Genomic DNA, 24250 nt, shown 5'->3' on the forward strand with positions numbered 1-24250 from the left:
GGGGGTCTCACCAACTAAGCCAAAGTCCGCCCCTTGTCAGCCTCGGCACGATTGGCAGTTTAACGTTCAACGTTTGACCGTTGATGTTGTAATTAATGCAAGGTGAGCGAGGCGGCGGGCTCTAGTGTAGAGGCGGAGCCCTGCTTGTGCCGCCCATCCTTTACTGCATCGCGACGTGGGGCATCACACTCGTCGTTGCCTGCACAATGCAGAAAGAAAGACACAAAGGGCTGATTTCAGCCCCCAATCGCAGTCTGCCCTGCCACATCTCACGGGGTACCTTTCCCGCACCATTGGACACCGGCCACGAGTGTTCATATCTGTAGGGCACGCTAAAAAGGCACAATGCCCCAGTGGCTCGCCCCATTTCGCATCGCGCGAGCTTGACTTGTCCGCAAGAGCACGAATTCCTGGCAATTCGATCGCCGTCAGGACCTCCGCCGGAGCATGCCCAATATTGAAAGACATGTTGTTGACAGCCTTGCCCCTTTCAAGGTCCCGTTTGCGCTAAACATAGCATCGTAGTGTGAAGCGGGTGGAAACCGTCCAGTGTTGCCGCTTCGTATGGAGGGATGATCCCCATCAAAAGTGATATCATGTGCATGCTAAGGCCGCCGGCTGCTGGGGAAAAGGTGGGAAGGATGGGAAAGGTGGGAGGGCTAGGTACCACAGTGGCAGAGACCAAGCATTCCCTACCCGGGAACTCTCTATCTCCCCCCCCCCACTTGCTTTGCTCCCACCTTCGCGTCTGCTGTACACTCCGTGCATGTCACCACGCTAGGGTCAGGCTGGGGCCGGTGCTCCCTCCCCGTGTCTCCCAGCACCTCCCCCTCCATCTGTCCAGGTTTTGGTGTTCCTCGGCGGTCCTGGCTGCGCCTCCCCGGACACCACCGCCTTTCTCCAGTGGCCACACGGCTCGGAGCACTCGGCGCAAGTGGGCTAAGGAAACGCTCGCGCTACACAACTACAACCACATGTTCCTATCTCACTGATACGAGCAGCCGTTTTGGGTAAACGGCCTGAATGATCGCCGTTCAAGACTGAAGCAATCCTGTGCCGGGTATTTGAAGCTTGGGGAGATGGTCTAGCTGTATGAATAGGGTCATTCGGATTAGACGGACACATTGGATTTCGTTCACATCATCGATCAGACTGACACGAATCTGTCTTTTTTCTTTCAGTGCCCTTTCTCAGAGAGGAGCGCATCTACTGATTGTAGGGGTAACCACTAAGCAACAAGCCTAATCGCTCGGTCCTACCCGTACTCCTCAGAAACATACATATCTCGCCAGAATTAGGCCTGATCAGGCCTACTCTGAACAAACATCATCACCATTATAACTTTACGGACTGCAAGTCTCTCCATGGTAGGCGAAACCTAGGGTGCGTGGCAGTATTGGGTGTGTTGTAGTGTTTTGCATCCATACATTCAGTTCCACTTTATCATGCGTGTTTCAATGACAGTCGCGACACACTATTGTGCGACGCAGCCACTGGCTACCGAACCCCCTGGGCGCGTCGTGCTAGCTAAATACTCCCATATAGGGCTGGTCGAGTACGAACACAGCTACTCGTGAGATGATACCCTGGATACACAACCTAAGAAGTTGACTGCTAGCAATATGCACACCAGCTTCTGTGCTGACGCGGGGTGATGACTTCTGATTGGCCGGTGTCCCACAGATGACCTGCGGGCAGGCTGCCAGCCCAGAACAGGAGATGGAGATCTTCTCATGCGCGGTTTCTGGCGTCAAACTCTAGCCAGGCCATGCACGACGGACCGAACAGCATGGATCCTCATATGGCGTTCCACGGCCCGCTCCACGGCCAAAGTGTCGTCGCCGGGATGAGTGTGTCGGGCGGGACGGCTAACGTCCACTTCCACCATGCCGCCAACGGCCCGCCCGGCCCGCCCAGTACGCCCGTGCGGATTCTACCTTTCGCTCGCAACGAGGATGTTGTCATCCGTCCCGGCATCTTCTCGCAACTCGCTCAGCTCCTTCCCGTCTCCGAAGCTAAAAGCGCCGCCCTCTATGGCCTCGGCGGATCTGGGTACGCTTTCTCTACCTGCCGACTTGATGCCATGGCGGCAGAAATGCTGACGAGCCCAGGAAAACGCAGATTGCACTTGAATTTGCCTACCGACGAGCCGGCGATGACAGTGCTTGCTCCGTCTTCTGGGTCCACGCCGACACCGAAGCAACCTTTACCCAAGACTACACGCTGATTGCGAGAAAGGCGGGGTTATCAAACCTTCATGGCGAGGAACTACTGACAGCCGTATGTCATTTTATCGAGGCTCAGCCACGGTGGCTGCTGGTCCTTGACAACGCAGACGACCTGAGACTTTTCGGCGTTGGCGTCGCGCCATCTAGGAACTCGACTGCACAACCGTCGAGAAGCTTGTACCGCTTTGTGCCCAAGGGCACTTCGGGCTCGGTCTTGTGGACGAGTCGCGATAAAAGAGTCGCCGGTAGTCTTGTTGGACCATCGCGGGCCGTTGAAATCACTAGCATGCTTCCTATAGAGGCGCAAGCGCTACTCGCAATGACAAGGGGCTGCGCTCTGCGTGATGAAGAGCTGGATGATGCTGCGGTACTCCTCTCGGAGCTCCACCACATCCCGCTTCCTGTATCACAAGCGGCCGCTTATATGCGAAGGACGAATACACCGGTTAAGAAATACGTGTCCAGGCTTCAAGACGGCAAGAAGCGGTGGGCCCTTCTCAGAAAGACCGATTTCGATCGCCATCGGCGGGAAGGAATCAGTAACAGTATTTTCGAGACCTGGAACATCACCATCGAGCACCTCAAGCAGGAAGATGAGACGGCAGTCAAGATCCTATACATCCTAGCGTATATTGACAACCAGAATATCCCAGTCGAAATCATCAAGGCTGCAGCAGACGTATCGTTTTCAGAGAACATTTCCCGCAGCGTTAGTCGAGAAAACTCATGTCCGAATGATGATAACGCCGAAGACTCGGACGACAGTGATGATTCTGTTACAGAGGCGATCACCCGACTGATAGAATTTTCGTTTTTACACATGACAATAAGCCCAAACGGCAAGCCGGTTTACGACATGCACCAGCTCGTGCAGGAGGCCACGCTATTTAGTCATAGTGTTGGGAATGATCGCACAAATGGGGCATGCTATTCGAGGTTGGCTATTCAAATCCTGATAGATGTCTTTCCTGACAGGAGACGAGAGAACTGGGAGAAGTGCGAAAATTGCGTTCCACATATCCTACGAGCAGGTAACTGGGCCGAGCTAGCAGGGGAGGAAATACAGGTCTCGAATTTGCTTGCTCAATTGTCCAACTATCTGTACGACAGAGGACAATGGTGGGAAAAGGAGAAAACGGATGATAGGGCATACTTGCTTCGGCAGAAAGCCATTGGCATAAGGCATCCCAACACAATCGACAGCTTGGCTTCTCTCGCAACAACATACCACGCCCAGGGGAGGTATAGCGAGGCAGAGAAGATTAAAATAGAAGTGCTAGAGCTACGTCGGGAGGTTCTTGGCAAGAGGCATCCCGACACAATCGCTAGTATGGCAAATCTCGCAACAACATACCATGGACAGGGGAGGTATAGAGAGGCGGAGAAGATTAAAATAGAAGTGCTAGAGCTACATAAGGAGATTCTTGGCAAGAGGCACCCCGATACAATCACTAGCATGGCTTCTCTTGCAACAACATACTACAAACAAGGGAGGTATAACGAGGTAGAGAAGACCGATATAGAAGTGCTAGAGCTCCGTCAGGAGATTCTTGGCAAGAGGCATCCTGACACAATCGCTAGCATGGCTTCTCTCGCAACAACATACCATGAACAAGGGAGGTATAGAGAGGCGGAGAAGATTAAAATAGAAGTGCTAGAGCTACATAAGGAGATTCTTGGCAAGAGGCATCCCGACACAATCGCTAGCATGGCTGATCTTGCAACAACATACTACGAACAAGGGAGGTATACCGAGGCGGAGAAGATCTATACAGAAGTGCTAGAGCTCCGTCAGGAGATTCTTGGCAAGAGGCATCCCGACACAATCACTAGCATGGCTCATCTTGCAACAACATACCACGCCCAGGGGAGGTATAACGAGGTAGAGAAGACCGATATAGAAGTGCTAGAGCTCCGTCAGGAGATTCTTGGCAAGAGGCATCCCGATACAATCGCTAGTATGGCAAATCTCGCAACAACATACTACGGACAGGGGAGGTATGACGAGGTGGAGAAGATTAATATAGAAGTGCTAGAGCTACGTCAGGAGGTTCTTGGTAATAGGCATCCCAAAACGATTGACAGCATGACTGATCTTGCAGCAACATACTACAAACAAGGGAAGTATGCCGAGGCAGAAAAGATCCATACAGAAGTGCTGGAGCTACGCCAAGAAGTTCTTGGCAAAGAAGCACCGCAACTCGACCAACGGTTAGGATGAATTGGCGACAATGACGGAATGCGATCACCGGTCATACGACGTCCTGGGGCCATCACAATTGTCGGCCAAGCGTACAAAAACGGATGTGGGTTCATAGACCCCGTGTGCGCAGATCTTGGGGCATTTCTGTGTGCTTAACTGCATTTCTCTGATTCACTGCAACTCTTTAGAAGTCGCTCCAGTTCACAGAGTGCAAAGAAAGAATACAAGTCGTATCGACCAGGCCCACTTCTGACGACACCGCGTATATTAGAGCTCACGATCCGAATACATGGTCTTGAAGGCCTCCACTACCCGTTCTATAACCGTTGACTTAACAGCTGACTTGATGGTTGATGTAAACCGGGGTATCTCCAACAACCATTTGTAACCAGTGAGGCTCATATTTTAGAAGTCTAGTGCCTAGAAACTTGCACGTGATATCAGGCCGGCACTTCGAAAACCCCATTCATAGAAGCTTGAACATGGTTATTTCGCACTTGGTTTTGAGACAAGTCTGCCTGTGGCCACAAGGCTCTGGATGGTAAGCCAAACCCTACGGCCTGCCTTGCTCGACGACGGCTCATTCTTCGTGTTCATGATTTCCATCCGCGAGTCACCGTAAGAGACATGTTTGTCGTCAAGGCTCAACACGTCACGAAGTATCGAGGCTGTGGTTATCAGACTGAAGCCATACGTGGTGGGCTGGTCGGCCGTATGAATCACCTGGGGCCAAACTTTGGAAGAAGGCTCCTGAGGCTTGATGCTGCAGGTATAAACGTTCCTTTGGCGTATTACAGGCATGGGTCTTTATCTGAAAACCATGCGAGCACTGCTGCCGCACCTTTGGTGGTGATCTTAAAGCGGTTCCGGGCTCACGTTGGCGGCGTGGCCATAGTAGGCGCGAGCCAAAGCCCCCAAACCATTGTATCATTATCCTGATCTTCCCATCAATGTTACTTCGTCTTCTGTGTCGAATTCTTCTGCCTAGTCCAGCTGCATGCTCGTGTAAGGCCAGGCTGCCAGCGAAGGACAGACGATGGCCAAGAGCATAAAAAGATACAGTACCACGGGCTCTCATGTCAACGCTATTTGACAACTTGCTAGAGAAAGGCCTATTTCACGTCGTGTGTCCAAATTCACTACGGTGACCATTATTCTTTGCACAACGACTCGCCCTGGGTGTAGCATACGCACTCGTCGCAAGTCACGCCCGCCGATGGATGGCCAGCAGCGTCGAATACAACATATCAACGCATCTCCACCTTTTCATATTTACTCGTGGACACAACAGGCATTACTACACAAGGAGGCATCCGGAACGATGGGGTGCAGGCTTTCGTATTAATGACTCACAATATCTGCATAGCGACGCCGATGTTGATAACAAATAACCCGGCCCAGTGCATACAGCTGCGATGGCCAGAGACACATTGTTGACGGCGGCGGCGAGCTCGATGCAGAGCAGCGAACCCGGCAACCGAATTCCAATATCAAAAACGCCCGTCCCGTCGTTGAGACAACCAGCTCGAGAGCCTCACGGGGCTGCCGCCGCGCGCCGGGCATTCGGCGGGGTGTCTGTCAACCGACATCACGAACCCGTAAACTTATTCGCGGTGAATAAACAACCTGCGTGGTCTTCCTCCCAAAGGCAACAATAGCCCGAATCCGAATTCAAGCTCAAACTCAAACAATCCCGCCAAACCTTTACCAGCCTCTCGTCTCAGGGGCACAATCGCGGCATCCGGCATCCGGCATCCACGTCCAACTCGGCACAACCCGAACCGGCGGAGGGGTAATAGCGCGGGGGGGTCAAGGGCAGAAGAGGGGTGCGAGGTAAACACACTCTCAGACCCTGATCGGGATCCGGGGCAAGCAAAAAACGTCAACCCCCTCCCCCCCCCTCGCCCAGATCTCGATATTCCCCCATGAAGATCTGCGTGACGTAATCCAAAACCGCGACTCTGCATTCGTCCAACATTCTGTTCCAACCATTCCATCTACTTCGCATACCGCTCCCGCAAAGAGCAGGCAAGAGGAGAATACTCACGCGCCGCTTTGCCCCCCCAACGGCTTTTTTTGGTTTCTTTTCTTTTTTCCACACAGACTTTGTCAAACCCCGCCACCAGGCAGGCCGTACACTTCCGCCCTCTCCTCCTCCCCCCGCCAAATGGCCCACAAGCAGCAGCCAACGACACAGCGCGGCAGCGAGGCCGAAGTCAAGTCGTGGGGATTCCCCCACGTCTTCACCTGGACCGATGGACCGTACGTGATGCCGCTACTATTTTTTTTTCTTTTCTATTTTTTGTTTTATTTTTAGTTTTATTCCATACACATGTATATAATTTAGACTTCTGCCAACAACGTTTTCTTCCCCCCCCGCAATACAAAAAAGAACAAAGCTTAGGGAAGGGGAAAAAAACAAGAAGGAAAAAAAAAACCCCCCCCGAAAAAAACCACACCCCCATCAAAGTAAAAAAGAGGGCCAAGCCAAAAAGCTGCAGAGAACTGACGCCCAAAGCTCTCACAGGAATGCGCACTACCCCCCGCATTCTCACCGCGGTCTGACGACCCATCTGATCCTGCGCGGGAGCCTGACCATCACGTACCCCAAGGACGAGAGGCCCGGCAGGGTCACGTACGGCGTCGGCGACCGCATTGACGTCGACGCCGGCCGCGTGCACGAGGTCTGGATAGGCGACGAGGGCTGCACCTACGTGATCGGGGAATAGTGGAACGAAGGGGGGGAAATGACGGGCAGGGCAGGGCAAGGGGGGGACAATTGACTCGTTCAGCCGCTTCCTTTATTTCATTCTATTCTATTCTTTATATTGCGGAAACCCACCCGTCACTCTGTGTGCTACGAGGGAGGGGGGAAGCCTCATTATTCGCCATGAGGGTCCCAATCTCCTTCTCTTCTAGTGTAATATAATGTGTAAAACCCCGACTCAGCATTCCACTCTTGAGATCTCAGGAACAGAAGGCCCCTCCCCTTCCGGACTCGAGTCTGAGCAAGTCTGAACCTCGCCCAAAGAGGCTGACTCGTGACTGGAAATAAAGTTAACTCACGGAGAGGCCGTCGAGGCTTGCGACGGGCGGTGCTCGGAGAGTCAGTCGTCTGCAACAACCTACCCAGTTACACGCTCCCGACCAGATTTGGAGTTTGCCCAGAGTTGATTGTCCCCTCTCCTCAGTGCCATGTAGAGGTTTGTTCGTGCCCAACTTGGACAGTCGAACGCCCGGTCAGAGCTCTGGTCACCCGCTCCCCTCAATCACAAGGTCTCGAGGCACCGGACGACGATGATAGTCCGGGGCGACGGCGAATGCCGCAGATGCAGCCGGGTAGCCGTGGCATTCGGTTGCCCCCCCTCACCGTCGCTGCGCAGCGACCTGCGCAGCGGCCCACGGCGAGCCCGACGAAAGGTTGGCTCAGACACATGCGATGCAGGTGCAAATGCAGGCAAGAGATCAGTCGATATTCGGGGTGGTTGGTTGGGCGCATGGCTCTCGCAGGATCGCCGCTCTCGCCTGGGCGGAGTTCAAGCTCGTCGCCGTCGTCGTACAGCAGGGCGCTCTCTGTACGTACGAGACTACGGGCTCAAACCCCCTCCCCTGCGTTAGGGGCGGGAAGGAGGGTAGAGGCGGGACAAAAAAAATAGAAGACAAAGAAGAGAACACAGTCGCGCTTACACCTACGCTTGACGATGGAATGTTGCGCCCTCGTCGTGAAGGAAACGGCTTTGAAACATGAAGGAATCCCGTCGCCCGTGCGCCGCTGGCTCTGAGGGTTTCCCCGACGCCTTCAGGGGCATGGCGATCAAAACGTTCCGGAATGCCATGGAACCCCGTCCTTGCCTCTTGGCGACGAGGCGACTTTTCGTCTGTTCAATGCGGCCTTCCTGACTCAACGTGCAAGGCAGGAGGGGGGAGGCGACTCTCATGGGACGGATGCACATCGGGTTTCTTGGCTAGCCCGGTGTCGAGCCCGCCTTTCACTCTCTGGCCCGGGGGAGTGGGGGACTCCATATTCCGGAACGGCAAAAATGCCCCGTCCTCGTCTTCTAGATGACAAAAGGCCGCGCGGGTGTATCTTGGCTTGGGCGCATTAACCACGGGATTCCCAACCTTGCTCGTTTCCTCACCCGGACTCCCCCCCGTGGTGTTGTTGGCGGGGGACGGCAGTCGGGGGAAACCCAGGCGGAGAGGACTGACCTTTTTCCTCTTTCCTTTTCGCTTTGATATTGGACACGCAGTCCCGGCTTTGTCATGCATTGCATCGCGCACCTCTCTGCGGTCTGCAGTCTGTGGGCGCTTGGGCGCCAACTTCCGTCCGTCTACCGTCGTCTAATATTCGACCTTTCCGGCAGCTGCCAGTCGTGTCTGCGACACTGCGTGTCGGGCTTGAGGTATGGTTTGGACGACCCAGAATGGCTCCCACCCCTTACAACATTGAGTCATTGCTGGCCAGCCGCGATCCTTGACTCAAGACCAGGCGACGGCTACGGGCTTGTTGGAGAGAAAGGGTTTTTTTTCCCTTTCCCTCCCTCTCTGAAATGGCTCAGTCGCACGGCGGATTTAGAGTGAGGGAGGTTTGCCGGCCGACATCGTGGCAGCGTCGAGACAGTTGCGCGCGACGAGTCGTGCACTTGGTGACGTGGACGACGCTTGCGCAGGTTTTGCATCAAGTTGAGAGAGTTCAGAGACAAACGCGCCATTTTCCCTGTCCCCCGAGCTGCCGACGGCAAGATGTCGTGCGTTGTCCCATCAAATAAGGGGCCGAGACAAACGAGCTGGCGAGAGAGGGACGGATGGAGCGCAGATCAAGTCTTGCCCAGACAGCAACACAAAAAAAAACCAGCCCACGGAGCAAGCCATTTTTCAGGCTGCATGATCACCGGCCCTTAAAATATGGGGCTCTGCCGTGCCGACATCTGAGATGCCCCGACGATGGCCCGAACAGGGACGGGTTCCGTTGCTTGCTTTGCCTGATCGTCGCCCGCGGCTCCCACTTGCCACCACTCGACGGCCACTGGCCGACATCTCCGACGTCGCGGTGCAGTAACGCTTCGTGTTTGGAGAAACAATAACCGGGCCCAACGGGAAAATGTTGTTCTTGTGTGGAGTGCGTCGGAGAGTTGTCCGTCATGGAAGAATAAGTGAAGACACAAAATAAGCCCATCTTTTCGTCATACCAACAAGGCCTCCACAGACAAGGATGGTGCCAAAAAAAAAGACCACTGTCGGCTATAGACGCCGTCGCGGTCTCAGTGGTGCTGCGGGTTGGCGGGGTTCGGGTCGATAGCAGACGTGATAAGTTTGAACGGCGGAAACGCTGCCCACCATCAGGAAAGTAGGTATACGGTACATTCACAGCGACCGGCGTTTGCTGGCTTGCAGCCATCCACAGACAGTGGTTTGAGCTCTTGGGCAATCAACCTAAGGGTCGGTCTACTTGCCTGCACCTCTGGCCTAGCGGGAAGAATTTTTTATAAAAAGAAATAAAAAATTATTATTGAAGAATATCGATGGCGCGTCGTAGTAGTTCGCGCCAACGACGGGCATAACGTGTCCTTGGCGAGCCCGAGTAGTGCAAGCACAACAGACCATGCCGCCACTGGTGAAATCAGGAAGCGCGGGATCGGTGCAGCAGAGTCTCACTCTCACCCACAAAGCCCGGACACTAAGCGTTCTCCCATCGGCGGAAAAAAATCGGGAGGCTTAAATGTCGTGCGGACTCTTAGCGACTGGCAACCGTGCAACATGGCTAGGAGGATTTCCTTGAGGACGTGTCCCGTCACCCCTTGCTGTCAACCCGATGGCTCGGAGAATAACCCACCAAGACACACCGTGGCATGTGTTGTAGTCCGACAATGGTCATCTCGATGGCGGCCATTGTCTGTGTCCCCTCAGACGGACCAGTTCGTAATCCACCCAGAGGCGGAAACTGGGCCCGCTGTACAAAATGACGTTCCTATAACGTGGCTTGCAGAATAGGCTAGAGGATCTCTTCATCTCCCCCCCGTTTGATGTGGGGAACCCAAACACTAAAAACCGGTGAAGCAAATTGGATCTTCGACCCATGAATGAGCTCTGGATGATGAAAGATTGGAGCTGGCTTCCCCTCCCTCCTTTGCCTTCCGCCTGCGCTGCTGTGCATGTAAATGAGGAAGCAGTCGAGAGAGGGCGCAATCTCACGAACCCTTGAACCTTGCCCGACGGGAGTACTCCGTCCTGAGCTAGGTCCAGTGGGGGAGATTGGCCGCCGCGACAACGGGACGAGGTTATCTCGGGGTAGGGCGCAAATAGTCAATAGTCAATAGTCAGTCCATGGCAAATAGGGGGTTGTCTCGGCCTCTGGGAGATGCCGGCATTGGCAGTCGGATTGCGTGCAACCTCGAATCTTGGCTGGATGAGGAGCAGCAGCGGCGGCAGCAGTTGGAGCTTTAGGCGAGGGAGGATGTGAGGGGGAGGCGGCCGGTGAAGGGGAGGAGGAGGAGGGGGGCAAACAAAGTGCTTCGATGCGGGTCGCGAATACGTTGGCTGTCCATCGTCTGAATGTATGTCGACAGCTAATTCCAGCGAGGTCTGCGCCGTGGACTGGGCAAGTCTGGCAGAACGGTGACAGGGAAGTGTGTATAGATGCCGGGGTGTGAGAGCGGTCTCAGATGCTGTTGTCCGACGTTGAAAGAGTGGCTATTGGCGGTCGATGATCGACGACGGGCATCCCTTCGCATGCACGAACTGCATCGGGGCTGTTGCTGGCCTGACCAAGCATGTTGCCTGGGTGCGTGCTCCGAGGCAGGGTTGCATGGGGAGGCTCGCCCTGCCGAAGAGGCACCCAGACCAGCATATCCTCATCACCGACCCTTAGCTAGCTCGCAGGGCGCAGAGGAGATGCTGGTCTCAGCGACTCCCGGGTGCCCTATCAAGTCAAGTGGCTCAATCTGAAACGGGCACCCCTTCTGGACTGAGCCTCAGGCGAGGGGGGGTTACTGCCGTGCCGTGCGGTGTGGTGTGGTGGTTGCGGACAGGCGAATGAGGATGAGATGCATGCCGCGCGAGAGACAATCCGGGCTGTGGCCGAGACCGACCACCAACGATGAACTCTTGACTTGTCCGCGGACGGACACAACGCAGTGGTGGTAGTCGTCGTCGTCAAAGGCTCGCTCTGAGAGTTGGATGAGGGGAAGTCAACCCCTGTTGTCGCCCAGTCAATTGCACAAGAGGGAGAGGGGTTGGGCGTTGCGACCCCGTGCGAAAACGAGGCCGGACCTAGCCAGTCAAGTCAAGCCCCAAAGTCTGGTACCGATATACGGGTTGTATCAACTATCAAGGCGAGGGATATTACTACTGCCACAACCGCTATTACTACCGCTGCAGGGCGAGGGTTAGTCCGGGGAATACAGAATCGGCATCGGAGCAAGAGCAAGACCAGAACCAAGACTTTGGATGCGAGGGACTGGGGGGAGGGGATATATCCGGTCTCTCGTGTATCGAGGGCAGTTTGTCTGCTCGGCAGGCGCGCCTAGGGGTTCAGAAGCAAGACGAAGGCGTTTATCCGCACCCGGACTTAACGTGGGCATGGCTTGATAGATCGAGTAGTGCTGAGGGGGAGAAACAAAGCTGAACCAGGAACGGGAACAAAAAACCACGACGCGCAGAGAAGGATCGCAACGTGGTGGCTTGAGCCGAAGTAGGTAGGTACTGTCTGTACCTACTGCAGACACTGGCCTGGTACACCGGCCGACCACCTTTCCATGCGACTGCAACTCGCAAGCAAGCAAGCACGTGCCTTGGGGTGCGCTGGATACCTGGGACGAGCCCGCGCTTCCTCCCGTTGGTTCCAGATGCAGTTCCAGTTCCAGTTCCAGTCCCAGTTTTCCAGTTTCTTGGAGGAACTAGTATACCACTATACTACTACACTCATTACACTGCGGAGGAAAGAAACAGGGAAACGAGAGAAACACGAGCCCCTTAAACACCGCCTTCCATGTAGAACCGCAAAGGGAAGAATCATTGGACTCCTCCCTCGCGCGCGCTGCAAGCTTGAGAATAGGGGTATCGTATACTTTGGCATTCAGCAAGGCCCATCCACCAACACCACCACGCGCAGCGCCTACGGTGATGGCTGAGCACTGGAGTCGAGCCGACAAAGCCGGGTCCGTTTGCTTCCCAGCTATGCAAAGAAATTACACTAGCTGTATAGACTATAGCGGCCTCCTAGCGTATCGGTCCCTTGGGGCCACGACGGACGGGTTTGGCGATTGCCTTTGGCTAAAACATTGCAAAGACGTCGTCCGGGGCGAGTCTGACGCCGCCCCAATTCCCCCATCCAAGCTGATGGGGGTCCTGGAGTCCTGGAGGGGGAGGGAGGGGAGCCCAGAGAGGAAAGAAGTAATTTAGCGTTGGGTACCTAGTGTAGTGCATCGTAGTGTAGTGCATCGTAGTGTAGCGCGGCTGTGAAGTTTGTGCAGAGCGGGTCCCAGGATTGCCCAGGCTTCAGGCTTCAGGACCCGGTCTGACAGTGGCAAGTGCAAGCCACGGCCCAGTTTTATTTTATTTCGTACCTATTTTATTTTATATTTTGCTCCTCTTCCTCAAACGCCCATCTCATCAACCATGGTGAAAATGATAATGATGATGATGAGGAGGGTGGTGGGGCCCGAGAATCAGGGTATTTGCTGCAGCTCGACACCCTCCTGTGTCATGGAATCGTCAGCCATTCGCACAACCCGTTCCAGTCGGCTCTTGCAATGCTCCAGCGCGGCATCGTCCATCGATGCATCCATATGCACCCGGCTGAGCTGAGCTCGCCCGCTCTAGCCTACCAAGACATGGTATGACGCCTTGCCGTCGCGTCGTCTCCTCGCGTCCTCGCATCATCATCATCATCCTTTCCTCACTCACTGTATCCGTAGTCTGTACCTAGGTATTTGACCTGACCGCCTGCTGCATCTCGGACACTCCCAATTAAACCCCGCCCCGCCCAATGCCAGCTCCATGTAAGTAGGTAGGTACCTACCTCGCTCGGTCAGCCAGGCTGTATCAGATCATTCCATTCCAGCTGTTGTCCGGAGTGAGAGCCACGCCCGCGCGCGGCCAGATGCACCTGCACCAGCACAGCCAAAGGCGTAGAAGCCCGCCAGCATAGACAAAGACACCATCCTCACCGTCCGGACTGGGTCGTTCGCCGTGGCTGCCGGCCTGCACCCACGCCGACCGAGTACGGATAGTGCTGGTTGCACAAGATGCTATCGGGACCGACGTGTGGCGGCTGGCTGGCTGGCAGAGAGGAGCGAGCCCTCTCTCTTTCTCTGTGAACAGAAAAGGACGTGTCCCAGACCCAGCCAGACCACAAAAGTGGTTATCAGATGAAATACCGTAATCAAGGCCTATTCCGTCCATCCAAGACGCCGCCCATTTTGGCCGCAAAGGATAAAATAAAAAAATTTACAGCCGCTAGCATCGTGGTACCCGCTACTTGGCTTTCCCAGCTGTGTCCTCGCATCCGCCTCTCCTTGCACTTTGGCCGTCCGGCCAGCACACAGGGGATGGCGAGAGAGAGAGAGAGGGAAAAAAAAAAACCATCGCCTCTTTCCTGTCTTGTTGGTCTCTGTCTCGCCTCCGCCTTTACTGGGGACTGAATGCAACTTGATGCCGCTACACCCTCACGGATAGCCGTGTCCGACACCACTTGGCACTCCCCCCCGACGTGCCAACCACACCTTGCACGCACCTTCTCTCATCCACGTTCCGCCGGCCAAGACGCATGCCACTTGCAGCCCTGCATGGGCCAAGTGTCGAGCGAGCCGGTCTTGGAACTTGGAACAGCCCTGCCCATTTGCTGCACCTGGCGGCACTTTGCCCTTTTCCACCCATACCCCAACCCACCTTGCGCGTCTCAAACCATGTACGTCGTCACCGTCAGTTCCACCCTCAGATGCCATCTGAGGCCCATTCCTGCACCGTCCTATCTACGCCTGTTCCCGCATACAATGCCTCCCGCCGCTGTATAATCCTGCACAACCCACCACTGATCCCGGCAACTGACTCTCGACAGAGAGACACCGCGCATTCTCCCGGGTGGGGTTCGTTGGCTTAATCGATAGACGCTCGCTCGGTCTGGTCCGGTGCGCAGTTGCTCAGACCCATGCCAGCTTTGCTTTAATTGCGCCTATCCCACCACCGACCGCAACCACGCACCACCACACACCTCTTCTGTTCGTGCTGGTCCCAGTGTTGGTGATCTATTAGACCCTTCCATTGTCCCCCTTTCCTCTTCGCTTCATTGATCGTACCGGTTACCTATTTTTTGCATCGGCCGTCCCTGCTTGCCTCCCCACAAGCTGTAGCTTCCATACCGCCTACGCACAAACGTCTATTCCTCCGACACCCATCGTAGCAGAGTGCTTGAAATCCGGAAATCCCAACTTTAGAATTCGAGAGCTCCAAGAAACGACGGCAAGCTCAAGACGAGACTCGCGCGGCATGGCAGTTTCAAGTGCGTTGTCGTAACCAACTCACCGCCGGCCGGCCGTCCTTCCGCCCTGCCTTATTCCGCATCCCCTTTTTCTCACCATCTTCGATTCACCCTGCGTCCTCCAGGCTGCAAACCGTTGCGATCTGGTCTGGGCGAGGTGCCAGGAAATCCGTCAAACCGCGCCTCTTGCACCAAAATGGGCAACACACACTCCACCGAGTCGCTCCATGATTCCCATGTCTATGGCGGAAGCACCAACAAAAGATCGCCTCACAAGCTGTCCAAGCCGAGAATCAGCAGCTATGCTACCCCGTCACCCCCGGTACAGCCATCCGGCATGTTCAGTGCCAGCGACCGTGCTGCTACCTCGAGCCTGCCGCCCTCCCGGTCCAACTCGCACCCTACGCCTCAAACACTCTCATCCACACCCTCGCCAGCTCCCGAGTTCGCCGCAATGCTGTCTAGTGTAGCCGTCCCGTCTGAAGTCCCTTCTCCCGTCGCAGAGCCGGAATCCAGGCCAGCAAAGGACTGGAAGCGCAGGGCCAGCTTGTTTCGGTCCAAGAGCACCCAAGGGCCCCGAAAGGACAGGCGGAGGGAAAGTATAATGTTGAGCCCGCCCGTCCCAGACAGAATGTCAAGGGCCAACTCCATGACGTGGGAGTCCCAGATGGAAATGGATAACTCGAGACAAGTGCAGGTGGAAAGGTAAGAGTGGCTGTCAAAGATGCTTCGGGGTGCAATGGCTAACCTGAGACGACATAGTTGGCATATCCCCGGAAACCGCCAGTCAATCAACTATAACCTCATGTCGTACGAATCGAGGAGGCTGCTGAACTTGAGCGAACAGCTCACATCCTGCCAAGAGGATTCCATCATGTCTGAAGATAAATTCCAGGTATCTCAGAATACCTGGAAAAGCTCTCACCCGCACCAGCCGGCCAGTGTGCAGATCCCTCGGGTCAACTCTGACGTATCGCTCTACGCCCCTGTGCGTCGTCGATCAATGATCCAAACACCGGGTCTTGCGACTCGAATGCCGATGGAATACTCTGCTTCGAGAAGGTCGAGCGTGCGATACAGCCTACCGCCGACGCCGGCCGGCGGGTGTTCCCGACTAAACTCCATGGAGTCGCATGCCATTGCTACATCGACATTGGCGGATTTCGTCTCTCAACCCGAGTATTTGTCCATGCCAGTGGCCGAGCCCGTCGAACGCGCTCTGACCCCTTCCGACATGGACTATCGGCCACTTGGATCCATGAAATTCGGCTCATTACGGATCACGAATGGGGCTGCCAGCCCCCTCCCAAGCCCTGACTTTGAACCGCAGGCCAAGGCCGAGATGGTGGAGAAGCCGCAGGAGTTGGAAGGCGAAGATTATTTTTTCTACGACAGCGAGTCGGGAAGGTGGGAGTGTTCCAACAAGGCGGTCGAAATTACCCTCTCGCAAGAAGACCCTGCCGCTTCTCCGCGGGTGCTGGGTCCTATCAGAACATCTTCTCTCGGGGTGGATTCGCAGAAGCAACGGGCTCATTCGTTAGTAGTCTCCCTTGCCAATTCATGCAGAAGGCGTCATCTTTTGTAGGGCATCACGAGACGGCTCACGCTGACTCTAATTTAATTAGGCCACTCAGTCCAGAGTTGAAAATCGCCTCCAAGCATACAGCTGCGGAAAACGACGTGCAAATGGAGTACTCGACAGAAGTCCTGACTGTCAGAAATGACCCGAATGCGAAACCAAGCCTCGAGCAACTGCAGGCGGACAAGTCTCAGAAGAACTCACGGGCGATCGTTCGTGCTGACAGCGGAGTTGTCGCTAGCCCAACCTCGGAGCACCAGCCTAAATCGCTCTCCAAGGCTGATTCCGGCTACAGCTCGAACGTTTCGCTGAGGTCGTTCCATGCCAAGCATCCTGCAGGGGCCAAAAAACAACATCGCCGTGCCCTGTCGGAGGATTCGGAGGATGAGCAGTCAGATTCCATTCCCTCGCCGATTGCGGCCGTCAGCAACGAAAGCCCCAGCACCGCCCTTTTTAATGCCGACAACTTCGCACCCGACGTTTTGGGCTCTGCATCTCCTACTTCTCTGCCTCCGCCGCCACCCCCGAAGGATGACTTTCTCGGGCCCCCCGCAAGCAACACAATGGCCATTTCATCGCCCAAGTTCTTCCTCAACCTCAGCGCCGGCCATTCTTTCCGCAAGGACCGGAGAGCCCCAGCAGCGATCAACAGTGTGAGGAAGGCCGACAACGGGCCCGAATCTCCAGAGTCTGTTCAGTCGAGTGGTGCCATCTCCGATAAGTCGAACTCTGCCTTGAGTATCGGTAGTGGCTTGCAACAGGCAGGCAAGCTGAAAAGGTTGCTGACTGGCGCCGGAATGCGAGGTCCGCCAGCTGTCCACGCAACGCACCCTTCTGATGAGCAGATTCCTTTTGTGCCCCAGGATGTCCAGGCAAAACTCGACGAGCATTCTGGGTTGTTTCCGATGACGACCAAGCGATTGACCTTGCGTGCCCAGGCGAGCAAGGACACGTTGAAGACTATTCTTAGTGTTGGTAGCGTCGATGCTGGGTATGTTGAGGACAAACGGGATCCCACGCCCAAGATCGCCGGCAGCCAGGTCGAGGGTCCCAAGACCCCACGCCGCCTCTCCTTCCAGTCGGTGCCTACCTCCTTTGCACAGGCCGCGGCCTTGATGATGCCGAAGCGCCCTATTCATCGCAAGCCTCTACCCTCTACCGCCGTGGGGAAGGCCGAGCTTGTCGGAGAGGCAAGAGCCGACGAGATCCAAGTCGGTTTCGAATCCAGGATTACGTCCATCGGCCATGTTGGCGAGAGTGTCGGTAAAAGCGCTTTCGACCAAGCCTTCATGACCATGCCGCGTGGGCATCATTTTCACGCTCCGCAGCAGCGGACTTTTACAATGACGGCGCAGATGGAGCGAGATATAGGGATGCGATTCAATACCACGGAGCCGATGCCTTTGACGCCCCTCCGTCCTGACTTCCTCACTTCTCAGGGCCTCCAAATTCCCGAAATATCACCAAAAAAGAGGTCGCCGCCACCAGTCAGCCTGCATACCCGAAACGGCAAGAACGCGTCGAAGCCGGTGTCGGCGAGGCCTCAGTCAGCATCCTCTAGCGAGGCGAGTCAGTCGAGGTGGCGGACTTTGTCAAGGCAGAGCAGTCGCGAGACCATCCACAGCTATCCGTCGGCGGCGCTGAATGATTCGTTCTCAGTGCCACCGGTCCCTGCATTGAGCCCTCAAAGATCTACAGCAATGTTCGAGCAGCAATTTGCGTTGCGCCGCTTGGCCGCGGAAGACAAGTGGCGCCCCACGAACCGTGACGGTATTGTTGAGCATGGCCAAGACGCCCACGCCCGGCCAGCCACGCAGGGATCGTTCACGGCCACTCCGGCACCTCACTATCAACAACTTCGCCATCGGTCCAGCTACGAAAGCTACTCGCATTCCAGGGGACCCGTGGCGCGGGGCCACTCCTCTATCAGCCTGGGCCCCAGCCAGACCGGCAGCTACTACCAGCAACAACTCCTGAACATTCAGCAGCACCAGTGGGAGCAGCCGGGGCATCAATCCTTTGGTGTCGCCCAACAAGGCCTCTCCAGGAGCCGCAGCCGGGGCCGCAGTGTCCACGCTCAAGGCAACCCTCCCTACCGCGTCCTGCACAGCTACAACTCGCCGGCCTACCGCAACGCCCCAATCTGGGGTTGAGCGTGGCTTCACCTGCACACCACCATTTTCTTGTTTCCAAGGATGGCTAGTTCCATCACTTACTGCACTTCACAAGCGTTTGAAACGACAGCAACACCCACACCAACACGCGATGCATCGCGCCACTTCCGTTCACATTTCCCTATGTACAGTTTCTCGGCATGCACATTCGACGTCTGGAAGGCAAATCCGACGTCCAGTAAACAATTTTTCGGCGATTCCGGGTATCGAGGATCGAAAAGCGAACATTTCTTTTTCTTCTTTGGCACATACATGCATACGCACACACACTCACACATCGGATACCCACGGGGATGGCCTGGGGAAACAAGGGACAACGGGCCATGTCTTATAACCATCAAAAAAAGGGTATATTTTTCCTTGGAGATGGGCGGCAACACAGTACACGATATGATTGCTTTTCGGTATTGGACTGGCAATTGGAGTTTGGGATACCCTTGAAATTGTTCATGATTGGTAGGGGCTTGGGAGGAGGGCTGTAATACAAAACGGCCGGGTATGGACGTAGGGAACGGTAGCAGGCCGGTCTGGATAGATTCGGCCGGAGATGCCGGGAGTTCAAGGCTTAGGAGGAGGACTAGCAATAGCAAATATCAAGTACTTCAGATACGGATGGGGTCGTCTCAGCGAATACAAAAACCTTTCGTTCTGCTCGGGTCTCCTCTGAACGTGATTATTACCATAATGTGATCTGAACTGGGTGGCCGCGCCCGATTCGCCAAAATTTGGAGCGGCCGGCGAGGGGTTTGGATGGGCCGGCCGGCGACAGTCAACCAGTCCGGTGGTGGGGCATCGGATTGCGGCGAGGGGCGAGGGAGGACGGTGTTCTGCGGCGGCGGGCTAATCGTCCCTCGTCCCCGCTTATTTGGATTCGATTTCACCTCACCACCCATACGAACACACCACCCATTCGAAAAAAACTCACTTGTTCAACGTGGCAAAGCCTTGACACTAAGAATTAAATAAAATAAAACAACCGAGTGGTATCTCATGGTTATATAATACCAATGACGAAATTGTTTGTAAGAGACTGTAACAATATGTGAGTAAGAAGTTGTGTTGGGAATTCGATCCGAGAGTAATCCGGCGTGTTCGAATGGGTGGTTTGTTCGTTTGGGTGGTGAGGTGAAATCAAAACCCAGATAAGCGGGGCCCGATCTTCCCCCCTTGCCGAGCTGAGTTGCAACCTCCCACCCAAAGCTGAACTACGGTACTTGAGCACAGACCATCATGTACGAGGAAACACGTGGGCCTCTCTAGCTTCGGGAACACGCGAGGTGGGTCCAAGACGGGAGTGCACGAGGTACCGGGTACCGTTTGCTCGACGCGATACAATAAAGGCCGAATTTTGAGACTCTAATATGTCCGCAACCAAAATCTCAAAACTCCTTGCTTGCATGCGTTCGTTGCGACGACATCTCAAGCCTCTTTTGACTTCGACTCACTGCAGCCATCTCCCCGGGCCCCGGGCAATCAGCACCCTTGCAGGCTGAGACACACCACTTGCCCTTGAGCGGGCCGTCTTTCGCAAACGTATTAATTTAATCATCACCAAGGGCCGGGATATTCTGCCGACCGATTCTGCTATTCGGCACCCAATTTCTGCTATTCGGCACCCAACTATGCTATCCTGCCACCCAATCGTAACCTATACCCTAAAGATGCGGTAGGGATCACGAGGACACACCCCCCACGGTATATATCGCGACTAAGGGATGGGCACTCAACGCGTCGCGTCCGCTGTCTTGGTTTCTCCCACAACCATATTGTCTGATGTCGGATTCGCTTCAGGCTTCCTCTTGCACTATTTTACCCAATGTCTGAATTGAAGGAACCCGGAAAGGACGCCAACGGAGAGACGGCCGCGGCCCGCTTGTCTGAGCCTTCGCGGCTTGTCGAAGAAGCCCCGGCGCCCGCGGTTGATGCCCCCGAGGACGCTGGAGAACCCCGGCAAGTCGACAACGATGACGACGACGATGCATCCGATGCCGGTAGCATCTTGAGCACGGATGACTGCAACGGTTCGTTCGAGTCCGGCCTGTTGGAGGCGCTCGATGGCATCCGGACGCCGGGGTCCTTTGCCTCGTTCCACCCGCTGAAGCATCTGGACCCCGAGCTGGTCGTCCGCGGCGTTGGGGCCATTGGCCTGCCGCTGTCGGAGCCGCAAGTGCGGCAGATGATTGGTAAGGCCGTCCAGGCGCCCTTTGGCAAGGGTAGCGAGACCATCGTCGACACGACGGTGCGCAACACATGGGAGCTGGACCCCAAGAACTTTGAGCTCCGCAACCCCCGCTGGGCCGCACACCTGCACAAGATATGCTCCGTTGTGGCCAGCGACCTAGGCATCCAGTCGCCCGTCGGCGCGGAGCTGTACAAGCTGCTCATCTACGAAGAGGGCGCCATGTTCAAGGCCCACACCGAGTACGTCGCACGCCCGTTGTAACGGGAAGCAGCGGCCCAGGCTGACCCGTCCCCACAGCACCGAGAAATGCCCCGGCATGTTTGGCACGCTCGTCGTCTGCCTCCCCTCGGCGCACGAGGGGGGCGACGTGGTGGTCAGGCACTGCGGCGAGAAAAAGACATTCAAGACCTCCGGGGCCACGCAGTCCTTTGCCTGCTGGTACTCGGACGTGTCGCACGAAGTCCTGCCCGTCACGCACGGCTACCGGGTGGTCCTCACGTACAACCTTGCCCACGAGCCGGGCGTCGAGCGGCCTTCAGCCGGCCTGCAGAAGACTCAAGTTCGTAAGTTGCGCCATAAGCTGAGGAGATGGCTGAAAGGGGGCCTCGACGGCGGGGAGCTGGACCACGTCTACTACGGGCTGGATCACGAGTACACGGAGGCCAGCGTGTCTTCGAAAGCGCTGAAAGGGCGGGACGAGGCCGTAGTCCAGACCCTTCACAGCCTCGCCTCTAGGCTGGATTTCGATGTCCTCCTGGCCCTGACGGAGAAGATGGAGATGGGGTCTCCTGTAGGTGGCGACTACGAACGCCATCATTACAATCGCCAAGGCCGTCGTGGATACGGACGTGACGAAGACTACTCCGACGAGTTCTTGGGGGAGGCAGAAGTCCACGATATTGATGAAGTCCATATGGAACATCGACTCGTCAAGGTGCTTGTGGACTTGAACGGACGCCCAATCTTGCGCGACGTGGCGCTGGACCAAGCCCGTTGCCTCCAGGGCAAAGAATTTTTCGACGCCGGTTTTTGCGAGGAGGACTACGAAGGGTAACAAGGCAACTGGGTAAGCCGCGCCGGAGGTGACGTCTACCGTTGACGTGCTCACAGGTGTTTTGTCCAGGGACCGACGGCCACCCACTGGTACCGCGTGACGGTTGGTCCATCCTTGATTCCATTGGCAAAAGATTGAGAACTGACTTGCGAGCCAGGCCGTGCTACTAGTTCGCCGAGACAGGATGACCTCGTTCCTCAAAAACTGCCTTGGGCCGGACACTGAGCAAAGCCACGGCAGCATCAAGCTCCTCATCCTCTACCTGGCGGATTCGATTGTGAGGCAGGAGCCCAACCAAATGTCAGCCTTTGACACGCTACAAGACATTTGGTCCATGTCGGTCGCCAGGGCGGGTGGGATCGCACTTAAAAGCGACGTCGTCGCCAGGGTGCTGCAGGCCGCCATCCAACTCGAGCAGTGGGAATTTTTCGACAATTTTGCGGGCAGTATTCGCGGTGCGGTCCCCACGGACTTTTACGAATGGCTGGGAAAACAGGTGGCGGAGGCCAAGGTGTCCTTCTCCAAGATCAAGACCAGGTGCGTCCATCCGAACGCCGCCAAGTTTTCCATTGTGCTCATCTCTTCACCCCGGCAGCTTGGCCCGCATGATCCTTAAATGCAAGTACTTCTTTGAACAGGAGGCCAGAATAAAACAGTTCGCCCCGAATGATGCGCCGTTGCCCGACGAGATTCGAGAATGGGCTCGGGACACGCTCGCCAGGGGCTTGGCTGCCTCCTCTGCCTCTGCTTCCTTCGTCGGACACGATGGCTTTCGGGCGGTGTCCAGTGCCAGGGGATACGCCGACTTCGAATGGCTTTCTTCCACGTGGGTTCTGCCAGGAACACATTATTCCGATACAACGCTGACCCGCCCATAGTGTTGTGCCCCTGATCGAGAACCACCTCGACGCTCCAGCCTTCGGCCTGGAGTTTTTGTCGGGCTTGGTCCAGCTAGCCAGAAATGAGGTCTTCCCTATGAAAGAAGCCATGCAGCTGCATAAGCGGCTTGCCAAGAGCTTTATTTCGAAGCTCGATTTCAGCAAGGTCTACGGCCCCAGGCCGGAACAGCAGACCCCACCGTCGAAATCGGCCAGGCTCACCCACCGCCAAGACGGCCCGGGGTATACGGACCGGTGCTCTGCCGTGAGTCCCCAAGCCTTGTGCAGCCTCTTCCGCGACCTCTTCAGCCCGGGCCCGTCCCCGCAGGAGGACCTGGCCATGCCCCTGGCGATCAAGCTCGTCGGGCACGCCCCGCAGATGCAGGCCGCCGACTTCCCCTGCCTCTGGCTGCCCTTCCTCCGGGAGCTCGTGGCCGTCCTCGAAACCCAGGGGGTGCCGCTCACGACGCCCCGCTACCAGCAGGTCTTTGGCGCCGTCCTCGACTCGTACCGCGACAACTACGTCGGCCGGAAGCCCGCCAGGCCGGCCGCGGGGCCGGCGAGCGGCACGTACCTGCAGAACCACTGCAGCTGCGCCGACTGCCGCCAGCTCGACGGCTTCCTCGCGGACCCGCGCCAGGAGTCCTGCCGCTTCCCCGTCAGCAAGTCGCGCCGCCACCACCTGCACCAGCAGATCGACGCCTTCGGCATCGACTGCTCGCACGTCAGCGACCGCACCTGCGGGCGGGACACGCTGGTGGTGACCAAGCGCGGCCGCAGCGACGACGCCAGGTGGGAGGCGCGGCGCAACGAGGCCGCCGACGCGTTCCAGGCCTTCGACCAGACGAAGCTGGGGCTCCTGCTCGGGGAGGACTACCCCGCCCTCGCCGAGGCGCTGTGGAAGCGGCCGGCGAGCCTGGCCGCGGCCGCGTCGGTGCCGGTGCCTATTGATAACGCCCGCATCCCGGTCGTCAACAGAGCCCCGGAACCGATGACAAGGCACGCGAGCGGGTCGCGGGGGTCGTCGTTGTCCGGGACTCGCAGCACGGGCCCGGCTCCCCCGGCCCCTGCTCCCGCGCCGGTCGCCGGGAGGAAACGGAAGCCGGAGCCGGAATTCATTGACCTGACGTAAGCGGCTGCCGAGGAATCAAAACTTTTGGAAAGGGGGGGGAAAGAGAAGGGAGATGTCAGTGTCATTTTACGGGCCTGGGGAAAGAAGCATTGGACAAAAGGGCTCTGCGCTGTGCAGGCCTCCATGGGCGGTTCGAAAACAGAAGTCGACGAAGGGGTTTCCCGTTTTGGGGTGTCGGGGTGTAGATGCTCCTTCTATAGTATGATACGCCCGTTAATTCAAGCCATACCCGCAGCTCCGAGATACTCTTTCATGAGGGAGAGGAAAGGCTGGTTCCCAAAGAGATGTGGTCAATCCGCCTAGCCTGATGCTTGGCGCCTGGGGAGTGGGTAGGCGGGGGTTC

General features: G+C 56.3%; 5 protein-coding genes across 5 annotated transcripts; all 5 read left to right on the forward strand.

Moving 5' to 3' along the window:
* Positions 1-1768: 1768 nt before the first annotated feature.
* EsH8_III_001050 (uncharacterized protein) lies at positions 1769-4449 on the forward strand (the record flags this gene model as incomplete). The annotated part of the gene is made up of 2 exons (XM_083262775.1): positions 1769-2052; positions 2112-4449. 2 exons carry the CDS (start codon positions 1769-1771, stop codon positions 4447-4449), a joined length of 2622 nt encoding a protein of 873 aa, XP_083123262.1.
* A 2149-nt stretch (positions 4450-6598) lies between these two features.
* Positions 6599-7160, forward strand: EsH8_III_001051 (uncharacterized protein; the record flags this gene model as incomplete). The annotated part of the gene is made up of 2 exons (XM_083262776.1): positions 6599-6693; positions 6959-7160. The coding sequence occupies 2 exons, from the start codon at positions 6599-6601 to the stop codon at positions 7158-7160; spliced, it is 297 nt and encodes a 98-aa protein (XP_083123263.1).
* Positions 7161-15104: 7944 nt separating this feature from the next.
* On the forward strand, positions 15105-18640 carry EsH8_III_001052 (uncharacterized protein; the record flags this gene model as incomplete). Its single annotated transcript, XM_083262777.1, has 3 exons — positions 15105-15613; positions 15671-16444; positions 16534-18640. 3 exons carry the CDS (start codon positions 15105-15107, stop codon positions 18638-18640), a joined length of 3390 nt encoding a protein of 1129 aa, XP_083123264.1.
* A 1837-nt stretch (positions 18641-20477) lies between these two features.
* EsH8_III_001053 (2OG-Fe(II) oxygenase) lies at positions 20478-21897 on the forward strand (the record flags this gene model as incomplete). The annotated part of the gene is made up of 2 exons (XM_083262778.1): positions 20478-21082; positions 21141-21897. The coding sequence occupies 2 exons, from the start codon at positions 20478-20480 to the stop codon at positions 21895-21897; spliced, it is 1362 nt and encodes a 453-aa protein (XP_083123265.1).
* A 184-nt stretch (positions 21898-22081) lies between these two features.
* On the forward strand, positions 22082-23907 carry EsH8_III_001054 (uncharacterized protein; the record flags this gene model as incomplete). Its single annotated transcript, XM_083262779.1, has 3 exons — positions 22082-22434; positions 22493-22723; positions 22776-23907. The coding sequence occupies 3 exons, from the start codon at positions 22082-22084 to the stop codon at positions 23905-23907; spliced, it is 1716 nt and encodes a 571-aa protein (XP_083123266.1).
* Positions 23908-24250: the final 343 nt, after the last annotated feature.

This window comes from Colletotrichum jinshuiense, chromosome 3 (assembly GCF_051148585.1).
Source record: "Colletotrichum jinshuiense chromosome 3, complete sequence".
Taxonomy (NCBI): domain Eukaryota; kingdom Fungi; phylum Ascomycota; class Sordariomycetes; order Glomerellales; family Glomerellaceae; genus Colletotrichum; species Colletotrichum jinshuiense.